Source organism: Paramisgurnus dabryanus, chromosome 13 (genome assembly GCF_030506205.2).
Source record: "Paramisgurnus dabryanus chromosome 13, PD_genome_1.1, whole genome shotgun sequence".
Lineage (NCBI taxonomy): Eukaryota > Metazoa > Chordata > Actinopteri > Cypriniformes > Cobitidae > Paramisgurnus > Paramisgurnus dabryanus.
The window spans coordinates 31,841,647-31,860,169 of NC_133349.1; the positions used below are offsets into that span (position 1 = coordinate 31,841,647).

Here is an 18,523-nt window from a genome sequence, read left to right on the forward strand (position 1 = left end):
TATATTGCATACATAAAGAATATATGCATCAACATATTACTCCATATATTGGCAATATATACTGCAATATATTACAAACATAAAGAATATATGTATCAACATATTACTCCATATATTGGCAATATATACTGCAATATATTACAAACATAAAGAATATATGTATCAACATATTACTCCATATATTGCCAATATATACTGCAATATATTACATACATCTAGAATTATATGTATCAATATATTACTTCATATATTTCCAATATATTATGGGATATATTAAATAGTATAATGAGATGTATTTACTCAGTATATGAAAACGGCAATAATTGCAGTATTGTATAATATATTGCAATATATCACTTACATATATATAATATATTCTTATATAATATATCATGATATATATTACTATGTAAATATATGGAGACACATTAAATATATTGTCATGTAATATATTGAGAAATATATTTTTGTTGCATAAGGGTTATTAGAAGCTAGCCTAATGTTTGCCAATTATTAAGATGGCTGTTGTTGTTGAAATAGGGCTACTGTAATAATTAGCTTTGACAAAAAACTGCATAAAACAATGTTATGTTCCATGTTATAAACTTTTTTGATATGTGCACTGAAGTGAGTAAATAAGTTAAATTCTGTGATATGGATCTTATTTACCTATTTAAATGTAGAATAAAGCTTAATGTCAAGCATAAACTGAAAGCAGCTAAAATCCACAGATCTATTAGTTTTGTAATGTACTAGTTTTTGTTTCATGGGTAAAATCCCTGTAATTTTTTCAGCATTATATTGTTACCATAGATACAACCATAAACTTCACATACCCACCACCTCAGTTTTAAATTAATGGCTTTTTGGAATGACATTAAGTGGGACCTAGGCTGTTACAGTATGTTTAATTGCGGGGTTTTTTCACATGTGCAGTTTGTTGTTCATATTAAGCTGCAACTCATTTTACATTTACTTTTTCAAATGAAATAAAATTCATATAATAATTTCTGAACATAGCATTGCATTTGTGTTTAAAAAATTTGTTTTTGACTTAAAACAGTTGCATATTAAACTTAAATTTAGCTTATCCTTCCTATTTTGTTGTTTTTTTGGGGGCGTGTTAGAGTCAGATTCTGTTAGGTGGTCCTCAGAAAAATATTGGAAGAGGAAGTGGTCCTTGGGCTGAAAAAGTTTGAGAAACACTGCTCTAATCTCATCATTAGATTAGGAGACTTTAGACCGGATTAAACAGACAGGCTTTAAAGGAGACATATCATTAAAATCTGATTTTTTTTCATGTTTAAGTGCTATAATTAGGTCCCTAGTGCTTCTATCAACCAAGAAAATGTGAAAAAGAACTAACCAGTCTCTAAGTTTTGGTAAACCATTCTCTGCAAGCATGTGAAAAAATAGATCATTGCAATTTGGCTCCCCTTGTGATGTCAGAATCTGCACTATCCAACCACTGCACTGCCATTTAGTGCATATGTCAGCTCATTTGCATTTTAAAGGAAACACCCAAAAAACGGCAAATTTTTTCTCACACCTAGCCTGGAAAAAAACTCAGACAACTTCTGGCAAATTTAGATTTGCTCTGCAAGTAGTCTGGCAAAGGGGCCATTCAAGCCCATTTCTAATCTGTCGAAATCGCGGCACCAATCAGAAAGGTTGGGGCGGGCTTTACACGATGACAACAGCACAGCGATGGTGAAGCAGATTTTGTACATTACAAAGATGGACTCCGCCATGGAACATCACTCGTTTGAATCAGTTCTCACATCTGTTTTAAGCGATTTAAACTTTTTATTTTCGTTAAAACCCGAACAAAGAACAACACTCGAAGCCTTCATATCTAAAAAAGATGTCATCGCTTTCTCACCGACTGGATTTGACAAAAGTCTGATATAGCTCTGTATGCGTCATCTCCTTCATCGGTCTGATTGGTTTTAGGTCTATCCGTGCCTCTATTCGCGTCAAGAGGCATTTGAGTGATGTCCGTTGGGGACGCCCCTTTGGAAATGATTTGTCAGACCATAACTCAGTTACAACTCAGAATGGTCTGGTTTTAACAAATGAAAATCTTTTTTTTTTGGAAGGGTAAACTTTTTTGTGCACTCTTCATGTGGTGAAAGATTTAAAAGACATGATATGCTTGCATATTGAAGAATATGTTTCTTTTAACCCTGCTGATCAGTAACCCTCTGGAGGCGCCGGTGTGCGTATACTCATAGAAAGCAATGTGTTCGATTTTTTTTAGCGCGGCGCTGAGCTGCGCGGCCGGCGTGCGATTCCCTTTAGAGTGTTAACTTAACATTTCTTCTACATGAAAATGATGAAGAGGCTATTCAAGTATTATGGTTTGACATGGGCTGCTTGTTTTTCTTCAGTTTCATTTACATTAGCTGCAGAAAAGAAAAGAAAAACTCATGGTAATTGCTCTTCTTTTTTGCGTAGGATGTGATCAGTAGCATTCAGCCACAAATTTGCATTTTATAATTGCCTCTATTTTGTAAGATTAGAAGAGGCAACCGTTTTGACCAACAGTCTTGCTGCTTCAGATTAAAATGCATAAATGATTTTAAAATGGTGTGCTAATAGTTTCCTGCAGTATTCAAGCCCACGCCACCACAACCAGATTCAGTGCTGTTTAAGTGAATCACGTTGAAAGTGAAGATTATTTCACAGTAACACCACACTGAGGTCTCATTCATCATTGCATTATTATTAAAGGTGCCGTTTTTTCCTGTGTTTTGGAAGTGCGCAAAATAACATGTTTACCTATCTATATACTGTTGTTTTCACTGTCCTAAAACGGACTGATGTCTACCTTTCTATGAAGTCCCTCCTTCATAAATAAGTAGCAAGTTCTGATTGTGTAGCTGGTCCAGTGTGTTGTGATTTGACAGCAGTTTAGCGCACATTGTCCAGAAAGGCCAGATTGAGGAAGCTGTCCTCAGCAAAGCCAAAACAAAGGGGATTTGACTCCGGGATAAAAATAATAGCCTTCGTGGCATGGGGATAAAAACACTCTACTAACGCAACTCTTCCTCTTTTTTGTGGAAGCTCAACAAGGTCACACCCTTTTTTGACATATATCTGTAGGCGGAGTTTAGTCAAAAACTCAAATATTGTCGTCATATATCCAGGAAGTAGAGGTCTGTAGTCCAAACCAGCCATTATCTGTAGTCCTTGCAAAGTGAATTCTGTTAAAGAAAATGTATTGTTTGGCATTAAACTTAGAGCTTTACAATTTTGCAGGTATCATTTGTGCTCTATCAGCAACATTACACACTAAATAAAAAATGAGATCATGGAAAATGGCACCTTTAAAGTTATATTTACAAGGGATGCACAATATTACCGGCACATCAATATTTTCAGCACACCAATATTATTGTCTGATTATGGCTTATAAATTAATTATTGACATTGGCCAGATTTGGCCAGACTCTTAACTTTTGACTATAAACAGATTTGTCAATAATTGTACTTTTTTTTTTACCAGTGGGGGGTCATCAAACCTGAGAGGATCCAACACAGTCTATTGGCAGTACTGTACATACTAAAGGTCTTCTCGGGTCCAAAGAAATGTACCCGACCCAAAATGACCCAAATCACTTTTAACCCGAGGCCGATGTGCATTGATTGGCATGTCTGGCTCAATGAAAATTAACCTACCACCAGCCATACGATATCGCAAGTGCTCTTGGCAAACATAGAAGGGGTTAGAAAAGGACTTGCGAGATGCACACATGCGAGAGAGTTCGTGTTTTTTAGGTCTGTTTGGCAAAAACACATTCATTTCAAATTACCCAAGGTCGCCAATATTATATCTGACCTGTGTCCGAGGCACACATACATTTTAAGACCCAAACCTGCTCAGGTCTCTGTGAAGACCTCTAGTACATATACATTTTACAAGTTGGCTAATTTGTATACATTTTATCTAATTTGTATATTTCAGTACGATCTGCCTTTGCCACTGTGCAGTTGGGGTTTGTGGCAGGGTTTCATCCATGTTCTTTCTGAGAAGCCTGTGTTTCTGTATGATTCATGTTGCATGAATTTTTATGAAATCACCACCTCCCTTATGAAAATTAACCATGTTTTTTTTGTGGTAAAAGTGAAGTAACCATCTTTTTATTTTGGTGTATTGAATACTATTATCAAAGTATTATACATTATCACTGTCAATTTTTGTAAGGGCTCATTGAGTAGGTAGGGTTTCCTTGTGAAATTAGCATGTACATTTCAATAGTAATGACAAAATTGCACCAAGTGCTGAAGATCAGTGACACTGTCAATCCTATCAATCTCTTTCACAAAAACGTCCATACTGCAAGTCAATAGTGACAGTTGTGTTTGTAATAAGCCATTTGCTAATGCTCCATTGTTGACTGTTGTGGAGGACGCTAGTTTGATGAACGGTGGGTAAGAAAGAATCATTGCATCACATCTTCACAAATGTCTCTAGTAAAAATGCTGTAAAATAGTGGATTAACGCTTGTAAAAAAAATATATAACACAAACTTGGTAGCCATAAAAGCATGAACAGCATTCTTAAACCACACACTACTGTATGTCAATCACAATATAATTTACATAGACTGTCAAATAAATGTAAAATAATGTAACTAAAGCCATTTTCAAAGTTCACTTTAAACTTTAATTTTTGCACTGGCCATTTGAATTTGGTTGGGAAAAAAAGATTAAATAATGTGTGTTAATGTTTTACCGAGAGAAAAGCAGAGGCGACAATCACGTATTTGCTTACCTCACTGTCATACAGTTGAAAATATCACCATTTGTTTCTTGTTTGGAAAGTAGTGGGGTGTTTAATTGGCCACGCAGCTATATGGGATTTGAATCTGAAGAAAAATAATATCCATTAATAAATCATGCAGCATCCTGGCAGGAGGAGACGGTGAAATCGGCTGTGGAGAAATTGCTTTAGTTATGATGCCCATGTTGTGCATCCAGATGGACAGCAGCATACTCATTACTTTCCTTCTTCACTTTTGCTTTTTTACCACCTTACAACCCATCACCCCAACACCTACAGCCCCCACTGACCCTCCGTCCTCCATCTTTACAGAGACTGCAGTATATCTGTTTAATATACAGGGCTTCTCAACCTTTACAAAGTCCAAAATCCTTGCCAATGTACCTCCTGACAACAACAACACGTTTTAGTACTATATATATAAATGGGCGAATTGGCAATGGAAAGGCAAGTCACTTTAAGAATGTTTTCAAACCTTTAGATTGTTTGCTTTAATTCGAAACAGGGATTAAAATTGTTACAATGTTGCATTTTCTTCTTGGTTTGGTTCAAGTTTTAAATGGACTAAAATGTATTCATAAAACCATGTGAGATTAAAACGTCCTCTCATTGGTTAGAATGCACTCGTGTTTGTTTCACGATTCTGCCCATAGTTGTCATCTGTCAGACAACAGCTGGGAGTTTATTGTGGGTTTCTTGTAGCTCTCCTTATATTATTTAATCATTTTGATCGCAGCACTGTTCCACTGAGCAATTAAAGCTCATCTCTTTGAGACGCTCGCTAAACACCTTGTAAATGTTTGTATTTTTATTGTTTTAGACAGTTGGTCTCAAATAGGTGCCTGGAGCCAAATACCTTATTCAGAAAGACACGAATACTTCCAAATATAAGAAAAAATACTAGGCATACTGTACAGAATCAGTCACTGCTCATGTTTGACTGCGTCAGGTCAGAGCCTAGAACCACATACTGTACTTTTACAAATGATTTTGATATTTAAAAGGTCTCTTATAAGGTCACAAATGCAGACATGGTTTTATGTTTTAGTAATCCTTACCTTAACAACGGATCAGCTTGGTCATCTGCATTTTCTGGATCAGATTTGGGCTTGAATCGATAAGGTAGTTAAGACCTTTAAATCCTACTTTAAGTCATTACGGTTGTGACTCGTTACACGCAATAGCTATGGTTCGATCCACCCATTTTATTGCACATTTTAACAATTGCACATGAAAACGCTGAATGGAAACACCAACATGCCCAAAAAATGTGCAGAAACACATCTACCAAATAAAATCTTAGAGGTACTTTAAAAATCTATGAGCGATGTAATGGCGTAACGGGACTAACCAGCGGATTGATCTACGTAAATGCACAGCATCTGAAAGTTGTTTTCGTCATAAAGTCTATTGTCAACGTGGTTATGTATAATAGTCTTGTAAGACAGATGCTTCTGGAAGATCATGTTCCCATAGAGCAGCCTCTGAAAGCAGGATGATAGGACTGCGTTCACTGAGTTTTGTGTGCATGCTTTGATGTGCAGGTATTTTATTATACACTAAAATGGCTTCTACCATTGCAGGAAAACAAGTTGTGTCCTCTTTGACTTACTGAATGCACACAGGGCTTTATTCACAAATTATTAATTTAGGTACTTACCCAGATGTTTATCCTTAAATGTTCCAAGAATGTATTTTCTCATAAAAATGAGCATAACTGCTTAAAAAATTATAGAAAAGCACCAAGCGACAATAAAACTAGTCCAGTCATCTCTCGTGTTACAGTATATATTCCAACCCATCCTCATGCCCGTGGCGTCAATATTTGACGCACTTGACCATGCGTCAATATGTTACGCGGAGGGTATACCTTTCGCGTCATTTTTTGACGAACTGGGGACTTCAATACTATTACGTCCGTTGCATTCTCTTTCCTATTTTCTTACCATTTTCGCGTCGGTTTAGGGTTAGATTTACATAATGACATCCCTACCCAAACCTAACTCTAACCCCAACGCCAGGTGACAACTGTTTAAACTGTTTAATTTCGCGTACACTGTTTAATATGCGTAATCTAACCCTAAACCGACGCGAAAATGGTAAGAAAATAGGAAAGAGAATGCAACGGACGTAATAGTATTGAATTCCCCAGTTCGTCAAAAAATGACGCGAAAGGTATACCCTCCGCGTAACATATTGACGCATGGTCAAGTGCGTCAAATATTGACGCCATGGGCATGAGGATGTGTAGCATATTCATGCTTTCTGAAGCCTTGCATCAACTTTCTGTGTGAAACAGATCAAAATGTATGCCATAATCATATAAATCTTAAATTTCTTAAATTAAGATGCTTTTTCTTGATGAGCAAAATGACCTAAAAAAGTCTATAATTTAAGTGAATTTGTGCTTAAAACAAGCAAAAATATCTGCCAATGGGGTGAGAAAAAAATAACTTGAATTAAGATTTATTTTTTCTTAAACACTTAATTCAAGCTCATTTTTATCACCCCGTTGGCATATAGTTTTGCTAGTTTTAAGCAGAAATTCACTTAAATTGTATATTTTTTGTCTAAAACAAGACTTATTTTCTTAGGTCATTTTGCTCACCAAGAAAATACATCTTGATTTTAGAATTTTTAGATAATTTTACTGAAAACAAGACAAAAATACTAAGTTAGAAAGTCATTTTTTGCAGTGTATGTCTGACTGCGTTTGCAAAACACTGCTGCTTGTATGCCACTACCCATCATATTCAGTCGGATTTGCTGGTACGTTGGGTCAGATTGCATTCTCACCACAAGGGAACCTCTCACTACATTCAGGCCATCTCGGCTCAATTGTTTTAGTGCGAATCCAAGCGTGATTGTAGGCTTAAACGAACTGAACCAAGGGATTGTGCATACAGTAAATAAATCTAACCTGTGGGTGTTAAAGTTTTGCACAATTTTAAAATTGAAATAAAAATCTGTGTGGACTCCAAGGTTAAGAACCTCTGTTGTAGAGAAGGCACATCCACTCAGCTCTTTGTTTCTGTTTGTACAGAGGTCCTTCTGCAGTGCCATGGTGGATGAGCTTCGGGTTTCCCTCAAGTGCCAGCGACGGCTCAAACACAAGCCGCAACCACCTGTCATGGTCAAAACAGACGAAGTAATCAACATGCATACCTTCAATGACCGAAGATTACCAGGCAAAGAGACCATGGCCTGAAACAGACACCAGCTTGCTCTTCTCATGTCTGGAGGAGAAAAAATCATGGGAAAGAAATTTGGGCAGGGATGAAGTCAGGATTCTATACGGGAAGGAAAGCTTGTCATTTCAAACAATTAGTTACTGGAACAAAACAAACAGCAGAAACTGAAACATATTTCCTGTGGAAATAAATGGGCAAAATTTTAGTTACCTCATTGCCCCAGATCATCACCCGAGCAAAGACGGATGGGTAACAGGAAATACATGTGGCTAGAGCAGTTGGATTCAAAACCATGTGCTGCAGGCAGGGTGTTTTCTCTGCTTATTATGTTTCTATTTGGTTTGATAATAATCGCTGGGCTGTCCGCAGTGCAGCCGTGTGCTTTACAAAAAGCACAGACACTTGCAGGGGAAAGACAGACTGATTTTTAATACACACAGTACTTGTGCTACTTTTAAATTACAGCGACGGTGCAGAACTACTCTGATACAATCAGTCTGCAACAGTATTTATTGAGGCGATACAGCAATATCACCGAAACCATTAACCGTGTTTCTCACCCACAATCACAAGCTATGGAACAGGATAGGACAACAGGCAATATATGACTTTCATTTGCTTGCATTTTAAAGTATTAACACCATCAGTGTGTAAGGTCAGAGTGTTATTTTCAAGTAAAACATAGTCCATGTAGTAAAGTGAGTGTATGTGTCCAGTGCACAAGGACATGTCAGGGTCACATTTAACCCCAAATTCAAACAAAATAAAATTACAATTTTGATACTATAATACAACTGGTTTTATGCTTAACTCATGCTTAAATTGTCTTCTCTCAGATTCTTATTGCTATACTATTTGTATTACAATTAATACATGATATCTTTATTTAAAATCAGAATAAAGTGCACCATTGTTTATAAATACTTCACAGTTTAAATTATATTTATTCACATTACTGTAACATAAAAAAAGATATTTCTTTCCTTTGCACTAATACAAATTTGTGTGTGTGTGGGGGGGTATTTTTTATTTTAATGAAAGAAATGTTAAAATCTAAATAATCTTTATATTTAGCAAAACATAATTGATTGTATAGTTTGTATTTTTATTTTGGGGAAACATGGCCCTTACATGTTCTTGATAGATTTTCTAAGACTCACCTGATAAGCTCTCCAAAAAAACTAGATAAATTAACATAGTCCAAGAAACACAAATGTATTTATTTCAGCATTTATCTTTTTTCTGTGATGTCACAGCAACTACAAATACACCTAGCTATTCATTAATATTTTACGTCTGTATTCATATTGTTTCAATATGAAATAGTTTCATTTGAATGTCACGTTAGAGGTTTGTACTTTTGTGAATTTGATTTCAGAAACAGAATCCTCATATAAACTTGTGCAGATGTAGGATTTATATAAAAATAAGGCGTTTTGTACAATATCAACATTTTGTAATAATTTTTATCAACACAAATCAATCATTGACATCTCTCTTTCTCGATACGGGGAGAGGGGGTGGTCACGCTGTGAAATCTCCCCTGGGACCGATGCATTTCGACGCGCCACATGTGACAAAAGACAGCCAGGATCACATCACCTGGCCTCTGTGAACAAGAGTCTGTGCCAGGATTAATGATCGATGACCGATGTGGACAGAGCACACTGACGTCCGTATCAGACGGGCAAGTGCTGAACATGCCTGGTAATGTTGATGTGACACATTTTGGACAGATCCTATTTTTATCATGTAAAGGAATCATATTTAAAGAAAGATATTTTTACTTGAGATAAATAGAAATGAATAAACCTGATCCGGACTTGTGATATATACATATATACGATTATAAAAATGTGGACTGCTAATGTTACTTCTTATTCGATGCCCCAGTTTCTAATAGACTGCTAGTACTCGGTACCGAGACGTTGTGTGTAAATGGTTTAAAATGGATAAGATGTATTTAAAGATTTTTTCAGATACAAAGCTAATTTTGACCATATTGTGAAAACAAACTCAAGTGCACACAGTTTACTGTCTAAAAATGATGCACAAGTTTAAAGGAAGTCATTAAAAAAAGTTCAGCACACTTGTCATGTTTCTCCTTCACTTACTTCACTTCCTTCTCCTTCTTATTTTTGCATTTTGGCAAGCACTTTAAAACAAAGCGACTTACAGCGCATTTAGGATACATGTTTATAAGAATGTTTATTTGACTAGGAATTAAACCTGTGACCTTGGGTTGTTGTTAGTGTCGTGCTTTGTTAGCGAAGCTCCAGAAAAAACAATCAATATCAAACATCAAGCAGATCAATATCACACAGTCCCGAATAATCCAACAGGGTTCAGGTCAAGGATGATACAGGTGTACTTACTTACCTTCTTGCTATTAATCTTTTTTTAGCATATTTATTTTAGTGGCCACAAAACATAATTGAAATTGACTGTTTCTGCAGCTCTGTTAAAATATTTGGTGAAATTATTGTTAGAACTAAAATTAATGTTTGTTTCCAAATTTTTTTCTTAAAATAAAGGCAATTTATGTCAACATAAGCAACAACAAAGCATGGCATTCGTCACATCACAAGAGAAATGTTGTTGCAGCCAAAACACACAAAAGCATTGCTGTGGTGACATTCAACATTCTCAACATAGTTTTTTAGAAATTGTGTCAAAGCTTAGCAAATGTCTGTATATATATATATATATATTTTTTTTTTTTTTTTAAATAACAAGCAAATAAATGTACAGTCATAATAACTGAAAAATAATAACAAATAATAATATGCTGTAATGATAAGGCTTTTTTGTTGATTAAACACAAGAAGTGTGCATTTGGACTGATGATGAAAAATTATTTAAAAACGTAACATAAACAAGTTGACTTGAGAACAACAGTAATGTTTTGTGTTATAGAATAGATGTCATTAAATGAGGTTAATAATCAAAATGTTACAAATAGAAAAAGTGTTGCATCTTATAAATATATGATGAATTTGACATCTTGTGGTTATGAAAGAGCTTATCAAATTTAGCTGTTTTTGAAAAAAAAAAAATAAACAAAGGGAACAACATTGTATACATGGTAAAAAAGGGACATAACTCTTATGTAGAAGACAGAAGACATAAAGCAGTTCTTTAAATGTCTCATCAATCAGTTTTTATTTGTGTTGACATTTAATATTGTCTTTTCTACCTCTCTGAAACTAGCTCATTAAAACACTTTCGATTTTTCAATGTCAGAAAATGTATTTTGTGCAGATTTTTGGATGATTCACAGTGCTGGCTTTCAGACCATCTCTCTCTCTCTCTCTCTCTCTCTCTCTCTCTCTCTCTCTGTGTGTGCATGTCTGGGTCTATGTGAATGTATGGTTTAAGTACTTCTTAGTTCATTTCTGCATGTGTGGTCTTGCTGCCCATTTTTGAATATTTCATTATCTAATGGGTGTTTTCACACAAGGTGGGTTTGGCTGCCCGCTAATCTTCACACTTCCAACAGGGCAAGTGGAAAGCTGATAACAAACCTACATGCCACACAGAATTAATTAGCTAATTATCATAGTGAATAGGGCTGCAGAAACATCTAGACATTGCAAATATAAGATTTGTCTCTTGGCATTCTTCTCATCATTAAGTCAAATCCTGTTTATCAGTTTTAATGAGCTCATAGATGGACATCAGCGTCTCACCTGAGATATGCGTATTCCTTAAGCAAATGTTTCAAGACTCACATACTTGCATGAATGAAACATTTCTTCTTGTTTTAGGCATAACTTTATTTTACTATTTTCAAAATAAGAAAAAAACATACTTCGACATATATTATCTCTGACCATAAGTGCTAATAACCAATTAAAGGTGCTTCTTTTATCTTGTTTTAAATGTATTAATGATACCAAGACCTCTGATATGTCAAAATATCAGATTTCTCAGTTCATGACCCATCTTGCTAATTTTATAGCTTATATAATATCCTCCTTATCAATAATGAAACATGTAGTCGTTCTTCAGAAGAAAACATCTTCATAACCTTGGGTTCTTTGAGAGGCAGGCATGAGACATTACGTCAGTTAAACACCTCCCCTTTTTAGAAATAATGCCAGTGAAATAAACTGTCCAATTCTCATTAAAATGTGCAGATCACATGCAAATACTTACAGGCTCTGTAGACATTATATAATGTGGTGTTTATTTAATGCTGGCAGTATTTGCATGCGATTTGAATATTTTAACAAAAATTGGCCAGATTGTTTTACTTATGTTTTTCTATAAGGGTTTAAGATTTTGGAGAGGGGGATGAGTTCCCATAGCATCAGCAACTGACACAATTTTGAGTGAATGCTCTTGAAAGAAAACCGCATGTAAAATGGCTGTCTGTATGATGTCACAATGTAGGTTCATTTTTATATACCCTGACCCAGATCAAGACAACAACGCATCCTGTTATCGTTGGCTCCACCCACTGGTGTTGAGTCAGAGAAGCAACTCCAATGGATCTGAAGGAGTAGTTGTTTACAATCATGATAAAATTGTAATAATAGTAAGATTCTGATGTCAAACAAATATTGTGCTGGCTGCGAAAAACAAGCATCTTTGGAGAGCTTTTAAATGACCCCGATGCCAGAGAGAATTGGTTGTTTGTTTTTTAACTGATGTACTGTCATATCAGCTGACCTATGTGCCAACTGTTTTGGACCAATGAACAAATTTTAAGTAAATTTCCTTTAAATACTATTTTGCAACTGGTTGATCTGTGAGTTTTGAATTACGTCACAAAAGACAGAAGCAGATGATCTGATAACACGATATATACATGAGAGCAAATTTGTTAGAAATATGCTGGTATTGTATTGATAATCTCTGCTAGTTGGTGGTATTAATGTTCGTAACATTTCAATTATAATTATACATGGACTGTTTTGTCCTTTGCTTTGACACTTTAAAACATGTTTTGACATTTGTGACCAATGCAAAGATGGCCTTACTTTTGTTGTCTTCTGATGCCCTTTAATTTCACTGTTTATCCGTCTTTATCTGACCCCCTATGTCTGTTTAATCTGCCTATTTACCTTTATATCTATCAAGCTCAATCAGGACAACCAACTCTGTGATGTCACAGGCTTTAGTACTGCAAGATGGCGGCAGTTTTCAGACCAGGACACCCATGGATGAACAGATGGGAGCAAGTGCATTTGCTATTTAATTTTTGTATTTAAAGATTTGTGGCTAAAACTATCAAGAAACACGTGCGTCGTTGGGTGTAATATAGAGCCCTATATGTGTTTAAACTTCAAATCTGTAATGGAAGTGCCTATTTGAAAAGGTTTTTTTTAGGGTTGGGGCTCTAGGCAATTACTTTATGGTTAGTGCTCATGTACACTGCCGAGTACAACATCATTCTGGTAACTCCTGCTGAATTCATTGCTGAATCTGATATTTTTCTACTGTTAGAACATAAGATGTTATTATTTTTGGATAGATCTAACAAGCAATCTTTTGTTTCAGAAATCCACTAATTATTACAGAGCAAATCGACATTGTTCCTGATACAGAGATGAAGCAGAAAATCTACATAATGTTTGAAATAATACTATTATGTCATAAATGTAGTTTTAAGCATGCTTTAGACAAGAATGTGTTTAATCTTCAATTCTGTGGTTATGTGGTAGTGCCTATTTACACTAGCAGATGTTTTCAGAGGTGTGAGCTATAGGTGACTCCCAAGCAGTCAGTGCTCTTATTCAAAGTTCAGTTTTCCTACATGTTTTATTTAACTGCACATACATAGACAGCTGCTTTTCAGACAACATGAGCCCTGAGACAAGATCTCTTCCGTCTCTTCTTTCGCCTGAACGGTTCAATCGTCCAATTAGTGACAGAAACTTTTGTGAATGTTTAGGTTTCTGTGGCATGAATATGTGCATGATGTGCTTAAAAAGAGGGTTTGTGCGGCTGTCAGTGAAAACCGTCCAGCATATCTCACTAGCAACACATGAAGGGTGTTCTAGTTGCGCATACAGTTAATCCTGAAAATGTATCCTGAGAGTAGTTCTTTGTTTGTTCATCTTAGCTAGTGCATTAATCATGTTAATGAATGCGATGGTTTGACTGTAATGGTGTTACTTATAACAGGGGTCGTCAACTGGTGGACCAGTCCGAATCCGGACCGTGGGATGTGTTCATCCGGAACATAAATCCCTTTTGACATTATGCAAAAAAAAAGAAAGAAATGCTAGTGTTACATACGTGTGCCCTCTGTTTGTGTTTTTCCCTCCGTCTCTCTCTCTCTCTCTCTCTCTCTCTCTCTCTCTCTTTACTTTCATTTTCACAGATGCCGCCATAGGCAGCCCCCCTGTAAGTTTTAATCCCTGCCCGTTGATGTCATTATCTGGTCGACCAACCCACAATCGCTCTACCCAGTAAAACAATGTGTCAGTGCCAGATCCCGTTTTATTGCTACTCTGCTATTTACATACCGCTACTATTGCTTTTAATTTTTGTGTACATTACTCTGTTTACCTGTTTATCTTGTGTTACTCTGTTTTATGTATGGAGAGAACAGGTAAGGATGTCACACGTACATTTTGCAACACGTAGGGTTCTGTATTTACTGTATTAGTACACTAGAAAAAGTTTCCCCAACTTTTTAGGAGCGAGTGACACCCATTGTATGTTTTCCCCAACTTTTTGGTTAGAGAGTTTAGTTTAGGTAGAGCACCTTGGATGCTGAATATCCTTTATTCGCATTTTTTTTTTGGGGGGGGGGGGCTTAGGCAGTTTCGATGATAAAAAGTGAGTTAGAATTGTTTGAACCCCGGGCCTGCCGGTCATTTAAAACAAAATAAAAAACATGTTGCGTGCAATTCCCTATAGCCTATAATAAATATTTGTTAGTATATACAGTATTTCATATTTTATTAGGTTCTTTGATAATGTTTAATTATGTAGGCCTACATAGCAATGTAACCTACATCCCCAAACCTCTGGCCTCACATCACAAAAGCAACATGGAGCTCGCACTGCCAGGCACAACAACAACAAAGATAGAAATAAATGTGAAGATGAGTAAAGAATGTCAGAATGTTCATTTTTGGGGGTACTATCTCTTTAAGACTGTTTGAAACCCGGGGCCTCATTTATCACACGTACGCATTTTTGATAAATGATTGTAAGATCAAATGTAGGATGGTTTCTACGCAGCATTTTATAAATGAGGCCCCAGGTGTCTGAAACCAACATAGAAATCTGCTGCTAGAGTGCCAAAGAAAATAAGCGAGTAATTTTAAACGTTTGACCCAAAACTTTATAGTGTTCATATGTGGAAACTAGTCCAGCTCGCTCACATTTCTTGTAAAACGTCTCAATCCCAACAGCACAAAAGCATCTTAGAGGTTAGGTCACTGGGACATAAAGTGACAAATGTTGATTTTCTCCTGAATCCCAAGACATCAGTGCTACAGACATAATCCCAAATTACACTTGAGGTAGGTCCTCCCAAACCCCACGGGGCATGACAGATTACACTAAACCTGTCCCACACAAACCTAATGGGGCATAACCAGATTACCTACAGCTGAGTATCACTCCAGCAAAAGCTCGAGAGACAGACAGCACAATACCCACAGCCATTGTCAGACGGGGTGCAAACTACTGCCTGCAGAAAATGTACAGAAATCCCAGTATGATGTCTGTAAAATTGACGTCTTTGAAATGGCCTTAAGCACCAGAGGATTAGATGCATGACTTGAAAGATGAAAGGGTGGTTAGGCTTTGAAATACAACGCTTTGAAAAAGATAAATATTCACAACATCACGGGGAACCGTTGCTCTATGAAGGTAAGAGGTGCTGAGAAACAGAAATTACATTTTTTTACATTTATCTGTTTTGTGTATCGTAAAGTGTAAAAAAAAATGTTTTGAATTTCGCCAGCACAAATGCTTTTGCAATTGACCTTATTTTATATGTATTTGTGGGAGCTTTCCTTTCAAGAACAAAATGTATGCAAGGAGAGTATTTAAATGAATCATAAAAAAAACACAATTTACTAAGATTTGCACTCATCAGTTCACTGCTATTTGAGCAATTATTTAACGCCTAAAAAACATGTCTTAAACTCTAACTTGGGCTCCTCTTGGTAGATGTTTGGTTTGTTATTATTTGTTATTTTTACGATGTTAATCATCACTACAGCTATGTCCATGCACGCATTGCCATGGACATGAATGAAACAAGAAAGTGAGACTTTCCTGTGTTTCTGCCAAAATTAACTCTTTCGCCTGAGTATTTACGGTAATCTGTAATTCCACCACTATCCACTAGATGGCGCTCTTACCCAATGTATTAAAAACTGAAGCAAAAATGAATTCAACAACAGTTTAAACTCTGTATGTTTTATAAAGCGTGCGTATGCACAGATTTTATCGTAAAGTGTGCGTACGCAAAAATCCACAGCAAAGTACATATTTATAAAAACGTTCTTTGACGTGGAAAAGTGCTTAACGCCACGTCAGTGTCTGAGCAGATGTACGCACTATATATTATATATTCATCAAATTTTTTTTCCTGGAAGACATTTTGAAAAATTAAAAACCTGAGTTCTTTATACTTAAATAGGGGTAAAGTTATCATGTGTTATTAAAATAAAAGAAAAAAGTCCACTTTAAGTTTACAGAATAAGACATTTCTAGGCAAATACAGAAAATAATCTACAGAGACGGCAAAAATACACATAAACTCTTTACTTAAGTGGAACGTCTCGGTTACGGATGTAACCCTCGTTCCCTGAAGGAGGGAACGGAGACGTCACGTCGTGACCGACGAATTGGGAACTCGCTTAGAGAGACCAATCTGCTTCGAATACTACTAAAACGCCAATGAACTTGGCATTGAGATATTTGCATAATGCTGGCGCCGCCCCGCCAGGTGCGTATATAAGCAGCAGGTGCAAATGAGGAAATTAGCTTCTTTTTCGCTGAGAAAGCCGGAAAGTGTGACCGGCCGTAACAGCAGGTGGCAGCACCTGTGGCGACGGGACGTGACGTCTCCGTTCCCTCCTTCAGGGAACGAGGGTTACATCCGTAACCGAGACGTTCCCTTTCAGTCGGTCACTACGACGTCACGTCGTGACCGACGAATTGGGAATCCCTACCAAAACGCCACTAGGGGCTGACCTCTTCCAGTGTCTGCGTAAAGCCCTCCGGTTCCACTTAAGGATAAGGAGAATTAGGTTTTAAGGCAGAAGGCCGGGCACTAGATGTTCCTTTAACCCCACAGTAGTGCCAGCGACTGGGAAGCGCCCTATCTGAGCGGGATAGGAACGCTGCGGAAGCCACCACCCGTCTTAAGGGTTAATGGTGGGCGAAAGTCAACCGTAGTTGAGGTAAAATGACAGCCGTGGCTGTGTAAGCAAAGCAGTGCTCTGCTAAGGGAAACGTGGGCTAGTAGGATTAACCCCACGGAAAAATACTCACAAAGGAACCCGGTGGGACACAATGTGGAGCCCGAGCCAACACATAGGTTCGCGAGGATGCAGCTAGTGAAGGCTGACAGCCAATGCTCCGCAACAAAGGCTGCCAAGGCAGCGGAGGAAGAGCAATTCAAACCATTACGCATTTTTGCTCTGAAGGCCTTCCATACTGACACAGTTATGAAGCATCAGTTGGAGGCTGCAAGCCGACCTGCGAGTCTGCTCTCCGTGCCCTCCCTGGTGAGGAAAGAACACGAGAGGATACAGGCTCGATACGAACACTGTAAAATCTAATGAACGTATTAGGTGTCGCCCAACCAGCAGCTCTACAGATGTCTGTTAGCGAGGAACCACGAGCTAGAGCCCAAGATGAGGCAACGCTCCGTGTGGAGTGCGCTCTCAAATTAAAGGGGCAAGGAATACCCTGAAGATTATAAGCCAGGGAGATAGTATCAACTATCCAATGAGACATCCTCTGCTTAGTGACAGCTTTCCCTTTCTGCTGGCCACCATAACAAACAAAGAGCTGGTCTGAGGTCCGGAGGCTTTGCGTGCGATCCACGTAGAGTCGCAGTGCGCGTACGGGGCACAACAAAGCCACGGTTGGGTCTGCGTCCTCCGGAGGCAGCGCTTGCAAGCTCACCACTTGATCTCTGAAAGGAGTAGTGGGAACTTTGGGCACGTAACCTGGTCTGGGCCTCAATGTTACGCTTGAGGCAGCAGGACCAAACTGAAGGCACGAGTCGTCAACAGAGAATGCATGTAAATCCCCTACTCTCTTCACTGAGGCCAATGCTAGCAGGGTCAGAGCTTTCATTGATAAAAGCTTCAGACTCACAGACTGCAAAGGCTCGAACGGGGGGGCCTGCAGGGCTTTCAGCACCATGGACAGGTCCCAGGGAGGAATAGAAGGAGGGCGCGAGGGGTTTAGCCTACGAGCGCCTCTTAGAAATCTAACAACCAAATCATGCTGGCCAACTGTTCTGCCGTTAATAAGTGAGTGATGAGCAGAAATAGCGGCGATATCAACTTTAATGGTGGAGGGTGACAGCCTACCGTCTAACCTATGTTGAAGATAT

The 18,523-nt window shown here is 37.5% G+C and overlaps 1 protein-coding gene across 1 annotated transcript in view; it reads left to right on the forward strand.

The window, feature by feature from the left end:
• The window catches only part of grik2 (glutamate receptor, ionotropic, kainate 2), a 257,567-nt gene extending 246,996 nt beyond the window's left edge, over positions 1-10,571 (forward strand). Inside the window, exon 16 of the mRNA XM_065246360.2 lies at positions 7,830-10,571. Within this exon, the coding sequence (XP_065102432.1) occupies positions 7,830-7,994 (165 nt within the window). The 3' untranslated portion in view covers positions 7,995-10,571. The remainder of the gene's footprint in view (positions 1-7,829) is intronic.
• Positions 10,572-18,523: the final 7,952 nt, after the last annotated feature.